We start from the raw sequence: 24,925 nt of genomic DNA, 5'->3' as shown, positions 1-24,925 counted from the left end.
CAAGGTGATGGCTTTTCTTACAGTCAGATGCTCTAGCATCCAAATGCTTATATTAGCATTACCAGTCCAGAATGTTAGATTGGACATGTCTGTCTGTCTGTCTCTCCCCCTATATTTATGTGTATAAAGTGTGAGTCTGTAATACAGGAGTAAACGGTACAGATGAGCCTCTTGCCCTATTGGGTTTATATTCTAATAGCGAGATAGGAATACTAATTTCTGACAGTGATACTAATAACGAACATTTGAATACTTCCTATGTGTCAGATACTTGTTTCCAAGCATTTTACATGCATTGAGGTGGTACTGTTGTTAAGCCTTATTATTTCACATGTGGGAAATGAGGCCGAAGAAGTTAAGAAATTTTCCCAAGCATACAGAGTCGGTAAGTGGCTGAGCTGGAATTTGAACTCAAGCAGTCTGGCTCCAGAGTCTGTGCTCTGAAAGTGGTGATGAGTGCATTGAAGGCAAAGAAAACCCAGGGTGATTTGAGAGAGGTGGGAGTAGGGGCTACTCTAGGGTGGGCAGGGAAACTAATCTCAAAATTTATAGGTGAAATTTGACCCAAAACTTGCTCCTAAAATAAGGAGTAAGACACTCAGCGAAGCTGGAATAAGTTTGTTGTGGGCAGAGAGAAGGTAAGTGTAAAGCTGTCAGGCAGGAAGGGGTTGGGTGTGTTTGTGGACAGAAGAGAGGCTAACGTATCTGGGACATCACGGCAGAGAGATGGCTAGGGGCCAACCTTGGAGGGTCCCTGCCGGCTCTGGTCAGGATTTCAGATTTTATTCCAGGGGCTGTGGGAAGCCATTGGTGGGCATTAAGCAGGGGCAGGACATGGTTTGATTATATTTTTATGAAGAACAAGTTACAGGAGTTTGAGGGTAGAAGCAGGGAGACAAGACTAGGGGAAGATTAAGAGTCCTGTTTGGGACAAGTTAAGGTTGAGTGGACCTTTTCGTGTCTTTGTTTGCTTATTTACCAGAATGTAAATGAAATATTTTAATGCTTAAAGAAAATGATGAGAAACAGACTTTGTTTTATCCCCAGGCAAATGCCGGTCCTCATTCCTGGCCTTGGCTCTGGCTATCCCTGTGCCTGGAGTGTCTGGATGCCCTCACCATTATGGTGAGGGTGATGTCACCTTCTCCAGAGTCCTCTTCCGCCCTCCTCCTTAATGTTGGACCTGCTCCCCACCTCCTTGTCCTCTTGGCCCCCTCCCGTAGCACTTCTCCCCTTCGAATGCACCATGCCACTTACTCACTCATCGTGCCAACTGCCTGGCCCCTCTGCCAGAGTCTGTCACTTCTGTCTGCGGGCTAAGTGCAGAGGCTTTTCAAGTTGGGATTGTCCCCTCCACTGCAGTAATGTCTTGTCTATTGAAATGGCACCATTTTGAAAAGTAAAAACTGATGAAGGTATGCAGTTTGAGGCATAATTTTCTTTTGTCTGAATTTGGTTTTGACCTCTTTTTGGTTTATAGTTATTAAGGCTTTTCGTAATTTCCCCTTTCAGATATCATCCAGAATTTTTAAAGACTTCAGAGGTTTTTGGATGTTAACATAGTGATAGTGATAATGAGAAATAAATTATGTCTGTACATGTGTGTCCCAGGTGAGTCCAGTAATCATAGCTGCTTGTTAATGTGCGTGCCCTGTCTGCCAAACACTGCTAAATGCTTTCCAGACAGCATTTCGGATTCTTACAATATCCCTCAAGGTTTCCATCACCACATCCAGTTTATAGATGAGGAAACTGAGTCCCAGAGAGAAGTTAAAGCAGCTTGTTCAGGATTACACAATTCGTAACTCTCACTTGGCCTTGATTGACTCTAGACATACACTAGGCTGCTGCTCTCTGCCAGTGATTCCCTGTGTGCCGAGTCTTCTACTTTTCTGATCCTCAGGTTTCCTGCTTTTAAAATGAAGGGGTCAGGGGCACCTGGGTGGCTCAATTGGTTGACTGAGGTCAGGTCATGATCTCACGGTTCGTGAGTTTGAGCCCCGCGTCGGGCTCTGTGCTGACAGCTCGGAGCCTGGAGCCTGCTTCAGATTCTGTGTCTCCCTCTGTCTCTCTGCCCCTCCCCCCATTCATGCTCGGTTTCCCTCTGTCTCTCAAAAATGAATAAACCAAAAAAAATTTTATAAAACAAAGGGGTCAGAGTTAAGGGGTCTACTGCAGAGACCTTTACAACATTGAGTCAGAAAGGCTGTAAGTTCCTCATGTCTGCTGTGCTGCCTACTAACTCCTCAGGTTAACACACTTAAGGATGACCTCCTGTGCCCCAGACAGCAGGGTGAGATGCTGTTAGACCATGAAAATTCATAAAGCCTGGTCTGTCTCTCCCCATTAGCAAGCTGGACCATGTCCCATAATAGCTACAGACTTCAAGGCCAGTGCGATTAGTGGCCTGTTCTTTAGCGCTAAGCCTTGCCTGTCATTCTCTAACACTGAAGAGCATTTTATTTGCTTCCTTAGAGAAGGAAGTGACCTTTGGTACTTGTAGGGCAGGAACTCCAGTGCTTTGGGCAAGATGGAAGTCATGGCTGCAAACTAGAGCCAATGTGGGTTTAAATAAATACTCCCGTTTTAATCAGCCACTACTGATGTAAAGAAGTATTGGGTTATAAATGATTCTGATATGAACAGAATCATTTTGGAGGAGAGACTGGGAGGGGCTCGTTTAACCTTCTACATTATCAACTCTTGCAGTCTCTACTTAGGATGAGACAGTCTCTTAGCACCTACATTTTATCACCTGTAAAATCAGGAAAGGGCCACCCTACTAAAACATCTAACAATATATATTAAACTATAAGCTGTAAACAAATGTTTGGTATCATGCTGCTGGAAATACAATGTACTGTGTATTCTGTTCATTTTATACCTTCAGTGATGCTTATTATTTATGTTCTTCATGGTGTTAAGTCTTAAAATTTTTCTTTTTTTTAATAAATTATACTTTATCAAAAAAATTATTTTAAATGTTTATTTTTGAAAGCAAGAGATAGAGTGCAAGGTGGGGGAGGGTGGGCAGAGAGGGAGACACAGAATCCGAAGCAGGCTCCAGGCCCCGAGCTGTCAGCACAGAGCCTGATGTGGGGCTCGAACCCACAAACCATGAGATCATGACCTGAGCCGAAGTCAGACGCTTAACTGACTGAGCCATCCAGATGCCCCTATAAATTACACTTCAAAAAAAAAAAAAATCTATCTATATCTATCTATCTATCTCTATATATATATGAACAGTAAAGACTCTCCTGGCCATCTCTGTCCTCCATCTATCCAGATCCTTCTCACTTCTCACAAGAAAACCACCATTTTAAGTTTCTTGTATATTCTTCTTTCATTTCTTTATGCAAATACAAGCGAGTACAGGTATTTTTCTTACCCCTCCTCTCCCTCATGAAAAGCCACCACACATATATCATTCTTTGTATTTTGCTTTTTGCACCTGACAGTATATCCTTATTTTTGTGAGAACTAGACCATCAAAAAACTTGTGTGCTCATAAGTATAGCATAAAAGGGTTTTCGTTCTCCGTCAGCAGGCATAGTTACTTTTCAGAGAATATACTTTTGGCAGAATTTTACTTAGGCTTATGCTTGTGATTTTAAGTACTTCCTGACCAGCTCCAAAGAGAAAAACCTGGCCCTGTTTTCAGAAGTCCCAGAGTTAATGAAGGAGCCTGCAGCTCGACCTTTGCGTGTGTGGAATATGCATTTCTTAGTGCACTTGGCAACGTGCCCTCCGTCTTTTAGCCCTGGTTGACTCTCTTCAAAGCTTCTGTTTAGCATTTGTCTTCCACAGGAACCAGTTACTTCACAAATAGGAACATTTAGTGACTGACCATTACATTCTGAAAACACTGTTTTTGTGGTCAGTATTTTTTTTTTTTTAATTTTTTTTTTCAACGTTTATTTATTTTTGGGACAGAGAGAGACAGAGCATGAATGGGGGAGGGGCAGAGAGAAAGGGAGACACAGAATCGGAAACAGGCTCGAGGCTCTGAGCCATCAGCCCAGAGCCTGACGCGGGGCTCGAACTCACGGACCGCGAGATCGTGACCTGGCTGAAGTCGGACGCTTAACCGGCTGCGCCACCCAGGTGCCCCTGTGGTCAGTATTTTTAATCTTCTGTATGACCCTGCCAGACTCCCTCACCTTCTCCCTCCCCCCAGAAAAAGAAACAGAAACCCAGCTCAGACCCTTACTTTGTAAGCCACTGTCATAGAATGAAATCCAGGAAGAGTCTTGTTTCAGTAAAACAGTAAATTTTGGAAGAGTCCATTGCTTCAGTAAAAATATAGTGAAAACTAAAAATAGTAATTGAAGGACAGTAATGGGATCGTGAAGGAGCAAAAATAGAGACAGTCGTTGGCACTATCGGAGGATGAAGTTGAGTTATGCCCTTGATTATATATGGTGGTTCAGGGCATGTGGCTTAGAATGTGTGGATCAGTAGAGTAATGGCAATGGAGACTGTCCCGTGGAGTGGGGGTTATTTGTTGAATTGTGAGGTACCATATGTAAAGTTTTTTCTCCCAGATTCCTCTCTTGAAATCTGAATTGCAGTTTCCTTTGTGGAACTTTTTTTCTTTTCTTTCTTTCTTTTTTTTTTAATTAAAAAATTTTAAACATTTGTTTATTTTTGAGAGACAGAGTGTGAGCAGGGGAGGAACAGGGAGGGAGACACAGAATCCGAAGCAGGCTCCAGACTCTGAGCTGTCAGCACAGAGCCTGATGCGGGGCTCGAACCCACGGACTGTGAGATCATGACCTGAGCCAAAGTCGGAAGCTCAACCCACTGAGCCACCCAGGCATGCCATGTGGAATTTTTTCTTGAAAAACATTTGTTTGGGGCGCCTAGCTGGCTCAGTGGGTGGAACTTACAACTCTTGATCTTGGGGTTCTGAGTTTGAGCCCCATGTTGGGGATAGAGATTACTCAAAAAATAGAATCTTAAAAAAAAAAGAAAAGCCCTTGTTTGAGAGTAAACTGATCAATATGAGCTCATGTGCCATCTGAAAGTGCTGGATGTCACTTTATAATTTTTCTGGACGAAAGGAAATTTTGTGAAATCAGCAATGGAGGATGACTTTGTATTTCTTCACCGTCCATGCACTTAACCGATCTTCAGGTCTGTTCTGTGCTAAATGGTGGGGAGAGAGTGCCCTGCTTTCCTGCTCTTGGCCAGTGTTCCACTTTCGACTTCTTGTACAGCAGTTGAGGGATGAGCTTGGCGTTTGGAGCGAGTGGTCTTGGGTCCGTGGCCTGACTTGGCCCTTTATTCATCTTGAGGCCTCAGGAACTTGAAACTCAGAGTCCGTTTTCCACCTGCAAATGGGTTGTTAAGTGGACAGAGCTGGGTGGGAGCTTGGTGCTCTGCAGGGGCCTTTGGCACGCTGCCATAAAGTTCCTGCGCTGGGCTCTCTCCTACGTCCCTTGCATTTCCTAGTTGTATTCTCCTCAGCTGGATTGAGAGCAATTAGGTGTGGAGTTCGAGAGTCCTAGAAATGGTAATTATTTCTCTGTAGCATTTTCTCATTTTTTCCCCCAAGGTGCTCTAGGCTGCATTATCTCATTTGATTCATTACGTTAGGGAGATCTTTCTACTTTATGGATGAAGACTTGGTCCTTGTTGAAGTTCTGCAGTGGAAGTAGTGGGACTGACCACTGGGGTCTGACCCAGGGGCTTGTCCACCGCCTTGCACTAACCCCTGGACTGGAGGGTCCTGTCGTCAGCACATGTGGACAGGCTCCAAACTGTAGTCTTATTTCCAAATTCTTGCTTTTCCATTTATGGCTATGCACCCTTAAACAAGCAACTCGACTCTGTGATAGTACACCATAGGGTTGATTAAAAAACTGTAGTTAGGGGTGCCCGGGCGGCTCAGTCGGTTAAGCGTCTGACTCTTGATTTTGGCAGATCATGATCTCACAGTGGTGGGATTGAGCCCCTCGTCGAGCTCCGTGCTGAGCATGGGGCCTGCTTAAGATTCTCTGCCCCTCTTCCCTGCTAGCTCTCCCCCCCCCCCTGCAAATGAATAAACATTAAAAAAGAGAGAAACCTTTTAAAAAAAACAGTTAAAAGAACAACAGCAGGTATATGACTGAATGCAAAAACTAAACTGTGGAAGATTTAGGCTGGGGACTTGTTAATTAACCATTCATCCTAAGGGAGAGAGGACATAAGAGGACCCACCCAGGTTATAATTTCTTGATTAAAAGGAGCATAAGTGTGGGCCACAAGGCTGGGAAGCAATGTTTTGATTCAGTTTGACTTTTTATTTTTTCTTTCTTTTCTAATTGGATCTGTGCTGGGACAACATATGGGTGGGGAGGTTAGTGTGTGGTGGTGTTAGGAGCAGGCGCTTTGGAGCCAGGCAGCTGGAGTTCAGATGCTACCCCTCGTATTGGCTGCTCACTGCTTTGTGCCTCAGTTATCTTATCTGTGGGAAAACATGAGTTAATTCGTATACAACTGAGTTTTAAATCAGCACTTAACCAAATAGTAAGCAGCGATTATTTTAAAGGGGACTTTGGAGCAGTTTCATCGGCAAGGGAACATCCGGAGACACAGGAATAGAAATGATCCGATCAGAGTAATTAAAGGCTTGTACTTAGCTTTGAGGCCCCAAGCAGGGCAGGACACTCAGCCTGAACCTGTGAAGAAGAATCTTACACAGAAGGTGGGTGTTTGCCCTCGAGGGGAGGTGGAGAAAGAGGCTGGTACTGTGAGCAGTGAGGGCTTCTAACTGATTCTGGTTGTGTTCTGTTTGATTTGGGAGAGGGCTCCAATGTTGGACTCCCTCCTGCCAGTCGGTATTAGGGACTCCTCTTTTGACTGGCATAGCACCCCTTCCAGACTTGTAGGTTTCTAAGAACTTATCATGAATTTTTGGCCATGGTTTTTGTGTCTCTTCTGCTTTCCCAGCCCAGGCGCTGGACAGGGTGTGGACTATCCATGCAGCACTGTCCCAGCCCTTTGTCTGAGCTTAGCCATCAGTGTCCGCTCCTCCTGTTTAAAAGCTTGTCACTCTTTGGGGGTGCCTGGGTGGCTCAGTTGGTTAAGCAACCGGCTCCCGGTTTCAGCTCAGGTCACAGCCTCTTGGTTCATGAGTTTGAGCCTTGAGTTAGGCTCTGTGCTGACAATGCAGAGCCTGCTTGGGATTCTCTCTCTCTTTCCCTCTCTCTCTGCCCCTCCCCCTGCTCGATCTCTCTCTCTCTCTCTCTCTCTCTCTTTCAAAATAAATAAATAAACTTAAAAAAAAAATGCTGTCACTTTTTCCAGCAAAGACTACACATTTTTTTAAAGCTTTTTTCCCCTATGGATTTATTGAAATATAATTGACAACATTGTAATACATTTATTTTTTAAAGTTTTTTTTTTTTTTTGAGAGAGTGAGAGAGTGCACACAAGTTGGGGAGGGCAGAGAGACAGAGGGAGAGGGAGAATCCCAAGCAGGCTCCGCACTGTCAGCGCCCCCTGACGTGGGGGATCAAACTCATGAACCTCGAGATCATGACCTGAGCTGAAGTCAAGAGTTGGACGCTTAACTGACTGAGCCACCCAGGTGCCCCTCAAAACTGTGATATATTTAAAGTGTACAGTGTGATGACTTGATATGTGTAAACGCTGTGAAATGGTTCTCAATCAGATTCACATCTCCGTCACTTCTCACAGCTACGTGTTTTGTTCTTGTTTTGTTGGGGGGCGATTCTGCCACCTGTTCCATTGAGTGTGTCCTGATGATGCAGTTTCATTCAGGGCACAAACCTCACAGAGCCCTTCCCGAGAAGTTAGGGTGTCTCTTGCAGCAGATACTCTACTGCAAGAACAAACAGGGTCTCTCTTGAGTCCCTACTGTATGCGAAACACTCTCCCAGGGCTTGTTTACAAAAGTGAATAGAGATTGAGTGTCTCTGTTCTTTATGGGCCACAGACTGGTGATGGAGCAAGCACTCATACAGATAATTTGGTCCTGTTTGAAAGTGGCCGAACAGAGGTGAGTGTAAAGTTCCTTGGAGCCCTGGAGGCCAAGTGCCAAGCTCAGAGGCTTGGGAACACTTCACAGAGCAGGATATATTTGAGTTGGATCCTGACAGTGAGTGGGGCTGGAAGGTTTGGAAGAGAGAACAGTTCAGGTAGGTCACTAAAGGCTCCTTCAGCACCTTCCTGCGGGGTGCCAGGCATGACGCGTGAGAGCGGGGGTGGTTGACCGCTCGCTCACTGTGCTGTCTCTGCTGCTGTCTTTAAAGCTCAGTAGATACCCGTTCACCAGGTGACTGCTACCTGCCCCGAGCCTCCTGGAAGCAACTCCTTAACTCTAAATGCATCTCTTCTGTGAAGCCTTCCAGACAGCCCTCTGTATCGGTTTCTTGGGGCTGCCGTCACAAAGTACCATTGCCTGGGTGACTCAAACAACAGAAATTCATTGTGTCTCAGTTCTGGAGGCCAAAAATGCAAGATCAAGGTGTCGGTAGGGTTGGTTCCTTCTGAGGCCATGAAGATGAATCTGCTCCAGGCTTTTCCACTAGCTGCTGGTGACTTTCTGGCAGTCTTTGCTGTTCCTTGGCTTGTAGATGCGTCACCTCAGCTGACCCCTACCTTCCTCACACGGCGTTCTTCCTATATTCGAGTCTGTATCTAAATGTCCTCTTTTTATAAGGATACCAGTCATATTGAATTAGGGATCCATACTATTTCACTGTGACCTCGTCTTACCTAATTACATCTACAGTGACCCTAATTTCCAAAAAAAATGAAAAAACAATGAATTTTGCGGGGATACAGTTCCACCCCTAACACCGTCGCCGCTCTTTTTACCTCCCACCGTTGGGCACTTCTCCCTCGCTGATACTTAAGTAGGTTTCTGTCATGGCACCAAGAGTGTTTGATTACATTTATTTGTCTCTCATCTACTCATTTTCTAACTTTTTATCTCTGGTGCCTCACACATAATGGGGAAAGTAGCTGCAGTGGAGATCTGTTAAGCACTAGGAGATAACAGAAATAAAGGGAGATACTGCAGAGGTCACTTCTTTTCTTGTTCTCCTGTTGACAGTTCCAAAGGCTGTCTGGAGTTAGGTGTCAGATGGCCAGGGACACCTGCAGAAAGTACCACTTTTATCACCACATGAGCATTTTTGATACCTCCTGGTTTATTTTCCATGGAGAAGTTCATTATCACCTGGCAGTCATGGTTCCTGAGAAATGTTTTAAGAATAATTAGGAACTGACGTGACCTTCTAGCACACGCTTTATCCCGAGAATTTTGTTAATGGCCACCTTCTTGTTTCAGCCTTTGGTTTGAGTGTTCTGCCTTTAGGGATTCAGAGATAAATTCAGTGAATGGTCAGACTAGGTAGCCATTAGCAAAATATCTGCGCCGGAAGGGAGATGCCAAGAAGTAACTGAATCTGCCCACAAGCTTTAGAACGATCTCATAGCTATTTTAGAGAAGCAAAAATCTGTCTGGTTTCTGATCTAAGGTTTAGTTATATATCAAGATGGATCATTCTGGGCTAGAATACCTTTGGTAAGAAAAAATATTCCAGGGCATACTTTGTCATTTCCATATCAGTAAATAATGTATGAGGCAGAGTGGTGTCTTATGGGACATTAGACAAGGGGTGTTAATCTTAAAATGTCTTTTCATCCCAGTATCAGTGATATCCGTGTGAAAGAACTTGCTGAAATGTGTTCATCTGAAGGCAGGCAGGGACCAGCTTATGTAAGGGGTTTTGAGACGTGCTTTATTCTAAGAGGAAGGAAAATTATGGAGCCTTTCGGACCATACAGAATATATAGTGAATCCTGCTTTATCCTTCATCCAGCTTCGACAGTTACCGGCTCATGGCCAGTCTTACCGGTTTTGTGTAAGCCTTACTCTTCCTCCCTCCCACCCCCAGAGAAGCTTTAGGCGAATTCCAGATACCATGTTATTTCATCATAAGTATTTCTGTGTGTGTGTCTTATATAGCTAATATAACCATAATAAGATCATACCTAAAAATTTTAACAATAATTTCTTCATGCCATCCAAGACTGGTTGATGTTCAGACGTCTTATTGTTTCATATGTCATTTTTAGATTTAGATCAGGATTCAGCTAAAGACCTATTGTTAGCCATCAGGTTTTAAGCAGGAGAGTGAGTGCTATGATCAGACATGTTTAAACTCCTTGGTTTCGCTGGGGGAATGGGTTGGTGTGGGGATTATTGGGAGACAGGAAGTGGAGAAACTAATTAGGAGGTAGTTGCGTGTCCAGGAGTGTGTGTCCAGGAGTGACATGGGCAGGGGGTGGGTGCGAGATGTCACGTGGGCAAGCCAAGCTTGGTAGTCAAGGCTCATCTAGACCTTTGGGTTCTGTTGAGTGCATTTGTGTATTTGAATGGATTGTTCCCAGAGATTTCGGTGATTTTAAGTATCAACATACTAAATTTAGTGAAATCTTAACATTTTTACACAGGTAAAATTAGAGCACCTTTGTAGAATATTGAGATGGAGAAATGCTGATCCATTCTTGTCTTTTATCAATTTATTCAGCTTTAGTACAGCTCATGTGATACTGTGTCATCTTGTCTGTGTAATCATAATTACAGTATTGATAATATTATAGAATAGAATAGAAAAATTATAGTTTTTCACTTATATGGTATAATCTCTTATGTATGCTATGCCAAAGAATCTATAATTTCGTAATACTGTATTGAGCAGATTTTAATATTTATGTTATGACCATTCATGTACTGTTAGACATTAACAACTAGTGAGCTTGTTACTACCTTTTAAATTATTTTAAAATACTCTAAGGTTGCCAGAAATTTTTTTGCATCTGTATTTCCCCATTTCTTTTTTAAAAATTTGGATTAAGTAATAACTTAGTTTTAGAGATCTTCCTAGAAAAATTTGCTGTCTTAACATGCTCCTAAAAACTAAGCTCATGAAACTTGAGTGCACAATTGACAAAAACTAAATATAGCTTTGTGCTTTAAAAGTGGAATTTTGTTTATTCTTGATTAGTAGGCTCAGAATATATATACTTTGGTTTTGATTTAAATCTATAGAACTTCCTTATTGAAGGAAAGGAACACATGCGTATCTAGTCTGCCCTCTGCGTCTTATCCCATTCACATGGCAATTTGTAATAAAAAGAGAGCAATCTCTGCCTTATCTTTAACAAGTGTTTCAGAGATTCTGTGAGTCAGCTCTGGGAACCAAGAACCAGCGATGGTTGCCTCTAAAATGTTGCCTGTGTCCTTATTAATTGGTGAAAATGTCTTCCAATTGGGACTCAGTAATAGAGAAGTAACAATACTGCATATTCTTCTTCTTCCTCTCTCTTTTATCCTTGATATAGAACCTTTGTTTCATTGGCTCAGAATGTTCAGCTTCATTTACATCTAATGAAGAAACATTAGAGAACCATTATTTTATTCTTTGCATCATTATTTTAGAACAAACTAGGTTAAAGTAAACAGATTAAACTAAAATTTTATGGGATATGTTTAGAGAAGAATAAGTTTTAAAGACTACATTCAGGTCCTGGGTTTATTTATTCTGTGTTGACTTTTAGTCCCTGATTGTTTTTATACCTTGTCTTTGAGTCCTTGAAATGTGTCACTTTAAGCATATATTATTTCTGTCCTATCTTTAGGTTTCAGAAGAACAATATTTAAATTGATCTCTATTAAAAAAAAAAAAAGTTTTTTCCCAATCCTTCTTTGGCTGTTGATACCGTAAGATATTTTTTATATAAACTTTTCTTTAAAGCCTTGCTATTCAGGGGCACCTGGGTGGCTCAGTCGGTTAAGTGTCTGACTTCGGCTCAGGTCGTGATCTCATAATTCGTGGGTTTGCGCCCCATGTTGGGCTCTGTGCTGACAGCTCGGAGCCTGGAGCCTGCTTCCGATTCTGTGTCTCCCTCTCTCTCTCTGCCCCTACCCGCTCACGCTCTGTCTCTCAAAAATAAATAAATGTTAAAAAAAAAAAAAAAAAAGCCTTGCTATTCACATTGCAGTCCAAAGTCAGTGGCATTGGTCTGACTTACGAGACATGTAGCAATGTAGCATCTCAGGCCATTGATTTCATTCCTTCTCATCCCTTTGGGGACCTTCTCCCCCCCACTGCTGCCTCTGTCCCCCCCACTGTCATCCTCATTATTTACAGTATGGCTTACAGGTTAAGAACAAAAGCTCTGCAGCAGATGACCTGCACTTTGAATCCCAGCCCTGCGCTTTCTCTGTTGAGTAGCTGAGTTCCCTCATCTGTGAAGTGAGGAAAACAGTGATGTGTCAACAAATAGGGAAGGGCGCCTGCCTGGCTAGGTTGGTGGAGCTTGTGACTCTTGATCTTGGGGCTGTAAGTTCAAGCCCCATGTTGGGCATAGAGATGACTTAAAAATAGAATCTTTACGTCGGGCTCTGGGCTGATGGCTCAGAGCCTGGAGCCTGTTTCCGATTCTGTGTCTCCCTCTCTCTCTGCCCCTCCCCTGTTCATGCTCTGTCTCTCTCTGTCCCAAAAATAAATAAACGTTGAAAAAAAATTAAAAAAATAAATAAATAAAAATAAAAGAAAAAAAATTTAAAAAGTCATTTAAAAAAAAATAGAATCTTTAAAATAAAAAAAAAAACAAACACAACCACAAAACCAAATAGGGAAGTTGAGAGGATCACATACAAGTGAAAACCAGTGTCTGGAACACACCCTCTCTTTCCCCTGAGCACCATTATTTCAGTAACAAGCTGTCCTGGGACTTTGCAGCTTAAAATAATTATCTTATTATCCATAGCTCATGATTTTGTGGATCAAGAATTTAGGCCCTTTCAGCTGCTCAGTTCTTGTGCTCTTTGGGGTATCCACTGAGGTCACTTGATAATTCTCAAGTTTTTTTAATTGTTATTTTAATTATTACATTGTAAGAGTTCTTTATATATTCTGGATGCAAATCTCTTCCCAGATACATTATTTTCAAATATTTTCTACCATTCTGTGGGCTCTCTTTTTACTTTCTTATGTGTCCTTTGAAGCACAAACATTTTTAAGTTTGTGGAAGTCCAATCCATCTCTTTTTTTCTTTTTGTTGCTTGTCCTTTCAGTGCCATAAAACTTTGCCTAACCTGATGTCTCATGGATTTACTCTTGTGTTTTCTTCTAGGAATTTTATAGATTTTGCTGTTACATTTATGTCTGTGTTCCATTTGGGATGAATTTTGTGTGTAGTGTGTAAGGAAGGGGCACCAATTACGTTTCAGTTGCTAACTTAATCAACTTGGAAATCTCTACCTTGCCTATCCCGTGTGGCTTGAGGAGCCGTTGTCCACTCACCATTCAAATTCTGCCTGTGGCCCCTGAGTCTGTTTCTCACCCTGTCTCTGTTTCCTTTCCTTCTTGTTCTTAATTTATTCAAAAACTTTTGTTTATATACAGCTCTATGTTGGGAACTATTCTAGGTGCTGGTTCTGCCCCTTGTTCTCACGTTGTGTTCTGCTAGCCAGTGTCCCCTTCTCTCCAGCTTTAACTGCTGTCCCGGTGCTGATGACTTCTGGATCAGTGCCTCCTCTCTCAGTTTGTGACTCCAGCTTCCCCAAGGTGAGGACAGTGTCTGATTAATTTTTGTGCCTAGCACAATGGCTAGACATAATAGGTGCTCGGTAAGTACTGCATATATGTAGTTGAAGCTGTCATTCAGTGTCTTATACGAACAATAGTAATTAAACTAATTGATTAGTAAAGGGTGTTGTCTAGAGATTTAGTAGTTAAAGAGTATAATTTAGTATTTGAACATCATTTCAGATAAAAAGATTGGGATTAAAAAGTGTAAATAAGTAGCTATAATAACAGATTTTTAAATTTGAGTCATTTGGGCATCTTTTAGGTTAGTCACAAATTAGGCACATTGACATTTTCAGGACCTGCCGTTCTTTGAGCTGAAAAGGTGATGTTGATGAGGAGTATTTCCCATTTGCATGAATCAAGATGTGTGAGCAGCTTCTTATTGATGGGTTTGGAAAATCCTTTGCAAAATCAGTACTGACATAATCTTGGAAAAATACCATAAATCAGATTTCTCCAGAAATGAACTCTGCTGTTGGTAGGTCCTGTCTGGGTGGACAACATCATGACTTAAACCGTCTTGTCACAGTTGAATATCGAGTTCTTTTTCACTTTGACAGAGGACTTAATAGCTTTGTGAGATTGTTCTGTTGTGTGTGAGGAACAATGGCAAGGACAGACGCCCTTGGCCTTGGGTTCGTAGAAGGGGCGGGAGGTGGCTGATGCACCCACCGTGTGCCTCAGGCGACAAAGAAGCCTCACGCGCCGTGGCTCTGACTCCATTGGTCACAGCCCTGTCACGCTGGAGGCTGGGTTTGTCAGGCTGGCTGCTGGCTGTGAAATGCTATTGGACGTTGACTCCAACACAACGCTGTCTGTGTGTTGATTCTGTAGGAGCCGAGAAAGACTGTACGATGAACGGTGACACGCGGGCTGCGGTGGTGACCTCGCCACCCCCGACCACAGCGCCTCACAAGGAGAGGTACTTCGACAGGGTGGATGAGAACAACCCGGAGTACTTGCGAGAGAGGAACATGGCACCGGACCTTCGGCAGGACTTCAATATGATGGAGCAGAAAAAGAGGGTGTCTATGATCCTGCAGAGTCCCGTAAGAGAAGCCTTCTCTCTGAACCAGTGCACTCCTCCTCCTCCTCTTTCTCCTCCTCCTCTACCTCCTCCTCCTCCTCCTCCTCTTCCTCCTCCTCCTCCTCCTCTACCTCCTCCTCCTCTTTACCTCCTCTTCCTCCTCCTCCTCCTCCTCCGATGCGTCTGCTCTTAGCTGTGTTTGTGTGTCCGGGTCCATGTGTTTTCACACAGGAAATCAGTGCCTCGCATGTATGTGCAAGGCTTTTGAAAGAATTTTGTCTAGTTCACATTATCAGTCAAAATAAATGAGAACTCTTCAGTGTCCTCAAGGAGGGGAGGTGCTTTCCTTCTCTTTTTCACTCTCTTACTACTTCTCCAGAGAGTCTGTTTATTTCAGGACCCTTTAAAAAGGGCCCTTTCCGGGGCGCCTGGGTGGCGCAGTCGGTTAAGCGTCCGACTTCGGCCAGGTCACGATCTCGCGGTCCGTGAGTTCGAGCCCCGCGTCGGGCTCTGGGCTGATGGCTCAGAGCCTGGAGCCTGTTTCCGATTCTGTGTCTCCCTCTCTCTCTGCCCCTCCCCCGTTCGTGCTCTGTCTCTCTCTGTCCCAAAAATAAATAAAAAACGTTGAAAAAAAAAAATTAAAAAAAAAAAAAGGGCCCTTTCCTCCAGACCACCTAGCTTAGCGCCGGGCACTTACTGGGCCTTACCCTGCGCCTGATCGTTGATTGGGTTTCCCTTCAGTTGCGTCAGCACTGAGAGTGGGAAGCGCGCCCAACTCTGCGTCTTGTGCTTGCGTCTCCACGTAAAGTAGTTCTGTCTTATTGTTTCCTCATGTTGATGCTGCTGCCCTTGTATATGCTTTATTCCTTTTTATCCTTCTCATCTTGTTTGATGCCCTTAATACTTTGAGGTATCATTTGGCAGGTAGTCATTGAATTTTTTTTAATGTTGATTGTCTCAGCAGCATATAGCTGTTCAAGGAACCTAAGGAGTTAGCGGTAAACAGGACAAATAAGGTCTCAGATTCTAACAGATTCTATTTGTTTGGCCGTTATTACTGTTTGCTTATTGTTGAGGCATAACTTAGAGTGATGCACAGAAATCTCAAGTGTACAGCTTGGTGAAATTTGATGTGTGTCACACCCTGTGTGAGCACCCAGGTCAGGGAGAGGACTTCACACTCCCCTCGAAGGAGGTGAACAAGAAACAACAAAGAGAAGTGTGGTGCAGGAAGCAGTGGGGTGATTAGATTGAGTGGTGGTTAGAACAGGTCTCTCTGAGAAAGGGAGGTCTCACCTGAGTCTGAATGACTGGAAGGAGCCGGCCATGCAGGGGTGGCGGCGGGCGGGGGGGGGGGGGCCGGCCTTCCAGCTTGAGGGGCAGCTGACATGAAATTCCTAGGATAGCCAGGGGTGTGCTCTGTGGGCTTGGAGAGTCAGAAGGCACCAGTGTGGTCTAAGCACAGGAGGCAACAGGGAGGGGGCAGTGAAGTTGGATGGTGGGGAGGGGCAGGTCCTGGAAAGCTGTGTAAGCTCACATCAGGAGTTTGTTTTGTGTTCAGAGTACAGGAGAGAGTCATTGGAGGGCTGCAGACAGGAATGACACTATTTGGTTTTTAAAGAAGTTATTTCTGGGTTTTGTATGGAATGAGTATTACAGGGGCGCCTTGGTGGCTCAGTCGGTTAAGCGATTTCAGCTCAGGTCATGATCTCACGGTTCGTGGGATCAAGCCCCACATCAGGCTCCGTGCTGATAGCGTGGAGCCTGCTTGGAATTCTCTCTCTCTCTCTCTCTCTCTCTCTCTCTCTCTCTCTTTCTCTCTCTCTCTCTAAGTAAATTATAAACTTAAACACACACACACATATTTAAAAAAAAAAAAAAGAAAAAGTAATTGTAGGGGTGCCTGGAAGGCTCAGTCAGTAGAGCTCACGACACTTAATCACAGGGCCATGAGTTCAAGAGCCACGTAGGGTGTGGAGCCTACATTAAAAAAAAAAAAAAAGTATGGGGTAAGGGAGAAAGCTGTCTTCCAAGCAGGAGGTGGTGGTAAGTTTTGCGTTTTATTTTGAAGGTAGGATACATAGGACTTGCTGATGGCTGGTGAGGAAGAGGTGGTAAGAAAAAAGAAAGGAATCAGGAAAACATTTAGACTTTTGGCTTGAGCAGTTTCCCATGTAAAAGCCGCAAGAAACTAAGTACAAGTCCCCAGGGGTAGAGTGCAGAAAGGAAACTTCCAGCACATCATGTGCAGGCCCTGGGGACTGAGCAAGCCCCCGTCCACAGGTTGTCTAGAGCACAGTAAGCATCGGCTGTTACCAACCTGAATGCAGTGTGGGACCCTGGAACAGAGGACAGAAGTCGAAAGCCTAGAATTGCTTTCTAGTAACGCACTGGTGCTGGTGTCTGGTTTTAGGAGCATGGAGAGTTGAGTCAGTGAGGGGAGTGGGAAAGGCCTTGCCATGGCCATGGATGCTGGTAGTTGGACAGATGCCACAGGGAGCTTGAGCACACACTTGAGGCTGGTTCTCTCTTGTCAGGGAATAGTAAGTGGAGCCACCTGCTGAGAATGCGCCCAGGGCATTGTGCAGGGGGTGTGAGGAGAGAGTGGGTGAGGGGATGGGCTGTTGCTGGGTTAATGTGAAGGGCACGTCAGGTCAGGGTCAGGAATTTATAGTGAGACAACATAGCATGGTCTGGGTTTTTTTTTTTTCCCCCTCCCTCCAGCCTCTCTACTCATTTGAGCAGCATGAATAGAAAGAGTGAAGGGTTGAACTTAACCAGGATTAGGGTTTTGTTGGGTGAAATGGTGGAGAGTTGAAGGTGTGAGCAAGGGAATGATTATAATGTTAAATCAAGGGTCTAAGTTGGGTGAGGGAGGTCAGGACTCAGGAAAGGTAAGGGATGGCAGAAAGGTGTTAGGGTCATGACAGCGTTGAAGAAAAGGGTGAGCTGGATGCTGGGGGGGGGGGGGTGTTTGGAGAACCCATGCTTGGCTCTGACACTGAAGAGGGGCGCAGTTCCTAGGAAAGAGCATGTCCAGGGCATGATCTTGGACAGGGGAGGCTGAGGTGAGTTGGATGACAGGGGCATTGGAGGAGAGGTGGTCAGGAAGCAGAGAAGTCAGGTGTGGATGTAGCACCAAGGAAGCACACAAGGTCATTGGCCGGTGACTGCTGGCTGGAGCTAGATTCTGGGATCCAGACAGGTGGCTCCCGGCCCTCACTGGTCACCGCTAAGCTCAGCTCCTTACTGCACGTGTAAGTCATCTGGGATGCTATTGACACAAAGGGCCTCTCGCCCTGCGGTCTTATTTTTGTGTTGTATTTGCTAAGCTTTAAGTTCCTTGATGGCAAGAACCATTTTTTCTTTTTTTTTTTTTTTCAACGTTTATTTATTTTTGGGACAGGGAGAGACAGAGCATGAACGGGGGAGGGTCAGAGAGAGAGGGAGACAGAGAATCGGAAACAGGCTCCAGGCTCTGAGCCATCAGCCCAGAGCCTGACGCGGGGCTCGAACTCACGGACCGCAAGATCGTGACCTGGCTGAAGTCGGACGCTTAACCGACTGCGCCACCCAGGCGCCCCAAGAACCATTTTTTTTATGTGTATAATCTCAGTACCTAGAACAGCACCTGATACTTCTGTGTGTTGTGCTGTGTACATGTGCTGAGTTGTGATGTCGTGCATGTACATATGTGGTACCTGTATGTTGAATTGAGCTTCCTGCACATATGTCTGTGGATTTGGACACTGTGGAAATAGATTGTTTGGTTTTTCAGATTGAGGGCCCGTGAGGGCAGGGAGCTTGTTTTATGCAATTTTTGCTTCCTCTGTGCCCAGCCAGCACACTCTGGGATGTTTGGTAGAGGCTCTCTGCATCTGTCTGTATCTCATCGTCTGTATCTGTGCATATCTGTCTGTGTCTTACATTCTGCATTGATAACAGAGTTCTGTGGATTTAGTTCTGTTTCTTACTCAGAGCACCTGTCAGCTTTTCCCTCCTTCCTTGACTACCACAGAATACGATCTGTGACATTATTTCTCATGATACAGTAAATAGGGGCTCCTCCAGCAGCTCTTGGTTCTTGACGTTCTTTTATACCATTACATTAAATGTGGTATGTTTGTTTGTTGCTTGCTTCCTGCAAGTGATAGTTCTATTTAGACTGCCCCTTGGCAATATATCTTTTCAGCTTTACATTGAGGCAGTGGAAAACTAGAAGAAAGTTTAGTATATTTTAATATAAAATCATCCAGAAGCCCTCAGAGTATTTAAAATCAGGGGTGGATAATGATTCAGTGAGTTCACATTTTCACATTAAATGTTATTTATTAAGATATTTCCTTATAGGGTATATAAAAATTATTTTATTGCGGTTTGGGAAAGCTATAAATCTGTATTGTTTCAGTAGTGACTTTATATGAAAGTCACTATTCACCCAATTTAATCCTTTTGCCTAATTTAGGATTTTTTAAAAAAATTTAGGATTATTTGATAAAGGACAAATGTTTTAGGGTTCCTTTTTCAACTTTTAAAAAGTAATTTCAAAAAATCTATTTTGAAAACAAATCTGTTTTGAAGAAAATACTGAGAAGCACAAAGTACAACATGAAAATTGCTAATAATTCCATCACTAAGATCATTGTAATGAACATTTTGATGTATTTAATGTAGTCTTTTTCTATGTTTAGATACATATTTTCTCTTACATAAAAAGGTTCCATTGCTTTCTAACCTTTTCACGATCAAAAGTAGATCAGGAACAATTTTATGTCCTTTCCTTTTTCTCAGCCTCTTGTGTTGAATGTGTGCAGGGAATTCTGTCGTGAGGTGGGCCAGTGTGTTCAGTCAGTTATCCACTGTCTAAAATGTCAACATCACCCGTTTTCCCGTCTGTCATTCATGATAGAATGAACATTCCTATGAATAATTCTTTGGACATGTCTTGATTATTTCTTTAGAAAAGATTATCAGCAATAGAATGTTCAAAGATTTAAGCTTTTGTACTGTTTAAATTACTTTCTAGAAAGAATGTAGCAGTTTATGCTCCAAGTATATATGAGAATATCCACTTACTTTTCCAGCACGGGATGAAAACAAACAAACGGGTCTATGTGATAGTTACCTGTGCCTTCCCAAGGAACAGAAAAGAAATAGTGTCTCACTGTTGTAATTTGCTTCTAATTAGGCTTTCTGCGAAGAGTTGGAATCAATGATACAGGAACAATTTAAGAAGGGGAAGAATCCCACAGGCCTGTTGGCATTACAGCAGATTGCAGATTTTATGACCACGAATGTACCGAATGTCTACCCTGCAGCTCCGCAAGGAGGGATGGCTGCCTTAAACATGAGTGAGTAGCTCCTGACTCTGCATATATGTTCTGTTGTTTTGTAGGTTAAATTTTCTGACAGTTTTGGGGCGCCTGCATGGCTCAGTCAGTTAAGCATCCGACTCTCGATCTCAGCTCAAGTCTTGATCTCAGGGTCGTGAGTTCAATTCCCACTTTGGGCTCCACGCTGGGTAGGAAGCCTACTTAAAAAAAAAAATTACTGACAGATTTTTACGTGAAATAGATCAGTATACAGTGTAATACATAGAATTGAGATTTTTGAAAATTAATATTTTAGTTACAGTAAAAAAATAGTCTGTAAGTCTGAAAATGTCTTGAGTGTAGAGGCCTCCTTTTTTATGAGCCATTAACTGTTATTTCTCAGGCAGATGACATTTTAGGTGGCTTCTCACACCTTTTGTGAACTAAAATTAATCAGAAACAATGCTTGTGAAGCATTGCACACATCAATTTTGCCTGAACTTCATTCAGGCAAACATTTCTTATCCACCGTTCCTTATTGCTGCTTGTAAATGGGCGAGAAACAGAGAAATTCCGAAAGAAAGCCAGGGGGAGATTGTTGGATGGGTGAATGTGAGCAAAGAACGGGTAGCTGTGCAAAGGTGGAGGGGCTTTGCCATCGCTGTTGAATTTGTAAACGTTCACATGACGGGGTGAACCTAGGGCAGCTTGAGTACTGTGTACTGACCTACTGTGTACTTCTCTGGACCAGTGTCTGCCGGTTCTAATTGGATAGTCAGATTCTTTTTTTTTTTTTAATTTTTTTTCCCTAACGTTTATTCATTTTTGAGAGACAGAGACAGAGCGTGAGCAGGGGAGGTGCAGAGAGTGAGGGAGACACAGAATCTGAAGCAGTCTTCAGGCTCTGAGCTGTCAGACGGAGCCCGACTTGGGACTTGATGAGATCATGACCTGAGCCGAAGTCGCATGCTTAACTGACTGAGACACCCAGGTGCCCCTGGATAGTTAGCTTCTGATGGGCCAACGTAAGACAGTGGTTTCTGTTAGGTCACCTGGTGTTTGCAGTTTGCCTGTCAGTTCCATAGTATTCTTAGAAGTTGACTGACACCCACCAGAGTGATGCATCCATTAATGTCCAGAGAGTGATGAAAATAACATTTAATTCACTAACTCAAACTTTTACCCTGAAGTCAAACGGTAGTCGGTTTTTCTTGTCTTCACATGGATTTTTAATGGAATCCTGTGCTGTCTGATACAGATTAGGTAATAAAAGGGTGGTGTAATGTATTTACTTACTTGCATATTGTCTTCTAGTCAGAGAAAAGGAAATTTTATTTCAGTAATGCCACACCATGAAAAGAAAGGAAGAAAGCTAATTAGTTTCAATTATATCTAATGATATGTTTCTTAAAAACACAAATTGAAAAACAAATCATTACAGCCTTTGTTGTAAAATATATAGAAATAGCATAGAATAAATGATCTATAACTTATAAAGGATTTTAAGGTGAATACTTTTATAACTCCTACCCAGGTTAATAATAAAACGTTATTGATCACTTGGCCTGTTTCCTATCATCCTCTCAGAAGGAACCCACAATCTTTTAAGAATTATTTATTTATTTATTTATTTATGTTAATTTATTTATTTTGAGGCGGGGGAGGAGGGGCAGAGAGAGAGGGAGAGAGAATCCCAAGCAGGCTCTGCCCTGTCAGCGTGGAGCTTGACGAGGGGCTCAAACTCACAAACCACAAGATCATGACCTGAGCCAAAATCAAATGTTGGACACTCAACCGACTGAGCCACCCAGGCGCCCCTAAAAGATTTTACTTTTAAGTAATCTCTCTATCCAACGTGGGGTTCGAACTCACAACCCTGAGATCAAGAATTGTACTGAGTACAGGGGTGCCTGGGTGGCGCAGTCGGTTAAGCGTCCGACTTCAGCCAGGTCACAATCTCGCGGTCCGTGAGTTCGAGCCCCGCGTCGGGCTCTGGGCTGATGGCTCAGAGCCTGGAGCCTGTTTCCGATTCTGTGTCTCCCTCTCTCTCTGCCCCTCCCCCGTTCATGCTCGTCTCTCTCTGTCCCAAAAATAAATAAACGTTGAAAAAAAAATTTAAAAAAAAAAAAAAAAAAAGAATTGTACTGAGTACAGCTGGTCACCCCAGAACCTCCATTTTGGCTTGTAACCACTGCCTTGGTTTTTCTTCATGGTTTCGTCAATCAAATGGTCATCCCTAAATATTTTGGTTTGGTTTTTGTCTGTTAAAAAAAATTTTTTTTTAATGTTTATTTTTGAGAGAGAGAGGGAGACAGAGTGTGAGCAGGGGAGGGACAGAGAGAGACAGAGAGATACAGAATCTGAACCAGGCTCCAGGCTCCAAGCTGTCAGCACAGAGCCCAATGTGGGGGCTTGAACTCAAGAACTGTGAGATCATGACCTGAGCCGAAGTTGGACACTCAACCTACTGAGTCACTCAGTCGCCCCTTTTCTCCTTACATTTAAAGAAAATGGGTTTGTGGACCTGTAGAGTTTTTTGGCTGAATTTTGCTGATTCCATCTCCATGGTGCTGCTAACATGTTTTTTTGTTTTCTGTATTTACAGTAAGTTGGTAGTTGGATCTAGATGCTTGAGTGTGTTTGGATTCAGTTTTTTGGCAAAGCCTACTTTGTAGGTAGTACTGTGTTCTATCAGGAGTAGGCACGTAGTCTGGTTGTTTCTTTTTTGCGTTAACAGCCACTGATGCTCAATAAATAGATCTATTAATTTAATAAAGATTCCAAGATGGTGATGTTTTAATTCTATCATTCCTTCCTTTATATTCATTAGTTAAAATATTTCTATCAAGAGAAACTTCCCTGGTAAATGGGGCATGGCTGGAAAGGGGCCACGCCCTTCCCCATCACTCATTTCATGTTCAAGGGGAGCCTCTTGCTGAACTGCTTGTAAATGATCTGTTTCTGGGTCGGGGTTTCAGATGTAACAGAGCACTTTCCTGGCTGTGATCTACTGACCATCAGGCATGCACGCAAAAAAGGAGCTTCCCTTCAACAACTGTGTTTGGTTACCCAGTGTGGTCTAGAGCCCTTTTCAAAATAAGAAGTTAGTTTCCTATCGTTCTAGATGACCAATTATTTTTTAGTATTATTTTGAATTCATAGATTTAAATATATTTAATGTGTTTCAAAATGTTACAGTTACCTGTTGTGATGCTAACATTGTCCCATCTTTGATCAGTGGAAGTCCCTCCAGGTTGACTTCTGAGCCTAGTGCTTTGACAGTTTCCAAGCCATCCCCCATGAGGAAACGTTCCAGGTTTCCCTAGTACATTTCCTGCCCCAGGTCTGGAATCAGCCATATTGCTAAGAAATCTTTATGTCTTTTTGTGGGAAATGGAAATTAGGTACTAGGGATGCTCTTTGCTAATGGATTAGTTATTCTTTTCTAGGCCTCTTTAGTGGGCAGAACTAGGAAATATATATTATCTTGTGAATTATATGGCATATAGGAATTTTAAGTATATTGGAATTATACTCTTAATTCCAATCAAAATTCAGGGCTAAGGGGTTTTTACTGGACCTTTTCTATCTAACATTTATTCTCCTTTCTTCCACAACAAGAATTCTGGCCTTTAAGGACAACCAGGAATAACAAAACCAGAATATTATGTAATTACTCATTTGTTTCCCCATATATCACACAAAGTAACCATACTCTACCAACAGTCTATTCTCTTCATGATTTAAAATAGTCTGTGTTGTCAGAGTATGTAACCATTACACGTTATGATCTCCCTCTTATAATGTTCATTTAGTGTTATAATTAATACATAATAAATATATATTAATTCTCACCACCAACCTTTGTATCCGTGTATCCCTCAGTCGTTGTGGTTGTCTGAAGTGCCTTCTGTAGTAGAGTTCTCAGAAAAGACTTGTGGAAACAATACTCTCTGAGTTCTTGCCTGCTGTCGTCTCTGTATATCAATATTAATTGAGTTTGGTTTGTTAGGGTGTAAAACACTAGACTCACATTTTCTATGTGTATCTTAAAGAGATAATTTTTTTCTGTCCCAAAGCATTGCTATTAAAATTGAAGATACTCTTCCATATAAGTGACTTGGTCTCTTTTCCTGGATGTTCAAAGTACTTTTTTCTTTATAGAGTCCATCAGTTTTATCAGAATATGTCTTAGTGTTGTTGGTCATTGTGGCTTAATTTTCTCAGATGATGCGCTCTTCCAGATCTTTTGTATTTTATCAATAGTTTGTTTTTTAGCAGTATTTATTCTGTTTCCTGTTGTTTCCTACTTCGGGGATTCCTGTTATATGCATGTTGGAGTTTCTTTGTCTTTCACTGTTGCTTGTTCTCAAATCCTTTTTATTGCTTCATTTCTTTATGATTTAAAAAAATTTTCCATTTCATGTTCTTTTCTCTTTTAGTTTAGTGCGTATGTATTTATTTAGAAGATTTTGTTTTATTTTATTTTTAAATTTTAGTATATGTGCTTGCCAAAGCAAGCACTATCTTATTTTTTAATTAATTAATCTAAAAAATTTATTTATATTTGAGAGAGCAAGCGAGTGTGGGTAAGGGGCAGAGAGAGAGGGAGAGAGAGAATCCCAACTAGGCTCTGCACCGTCAGCGCAGAGCCCGACAATGGGGCTCAAACTCACAAACTGCAAGATCATGACCTGAAGCAAAATCAAGTCAGACGTTTAACTGACTGAGCCACCCAGGCTCCTCTAGATTTTATTTTTAAATAATGTTTACACCCAGCATCATCAGGCTCAAACTTAACAACCCCAGGATCAAAAGTTGCATGCTATACCACCTGAATCAGCCAGGTGCCCCCTAGCTTAGTATTTATTTTTAAAATTATTTTTTCATTTATATCTAATTCCTTTTATGTTCTGATTCCTTTTATGTTCCTTCGTGAATTTTTGTAATTAAACGTTTTTTCATAT

At 42.6% G+C, this 24,925-nt stretch overlaps 1 protein-coding gene across 11 annotated transcripts in view; it reads left to right on the top strand.

Moving 5' to 3' along the window:
• The first annotated feature begins 6,613 nt into the window (after nt 1-6,613).
• Nucleotides 6,614-24,925, top strand: part of ADD1 (adducin 1) — a 54,260-nt gene continuing 35,948 nt past the window's right edge. For 2 of the 11 annotated variants that reach the window (XM_040489135.1, XM_040489118.1), the window contains exons 1-3: nt 6,614-6,688; nt 14,452-14,668; nt 19,835-19,997. In XM_040489135.1, coding sequence (XP_040345069.1) covers nt 14,474-14,668; nt 19,835-19,997 — 358 coding nt within the window. In that variant the 5' untranslated portion in view covers nt 6,614-6,688; nt 14,452-14,473. Of the gene's footprint in view, nt 6,689-7,987; nt 8,009-14,451; nt 14,669-19,834; nt 19,998-24,925 lie in introns of those variants that run through there. The other 9 variants (XM_040489142.1, XM_040489151.1, XM_040489103.1 and 6 more) reach the window with 6 other exon arrangements.

This window comes from Herpailurus yagouaroundi, unplaced genomic scaffold, assembly GCF_014898765.1.
Source record: "Herpailurus yagouaroundi ecotype Mexico unplaced genomic scaffold, PumYag 28, whole genome shotgun sequence".
Taxonomy (NCBI): domain Eukaryota; kingdom Metazoa; phylum Chordata; class Mammalia; order Carnivora; family Felidae; genus Herpailurus; species Herpailurus yagouaroundi.
This window is presented reverse-complemented; position numbering and strand designations above follow the sequence as displayed.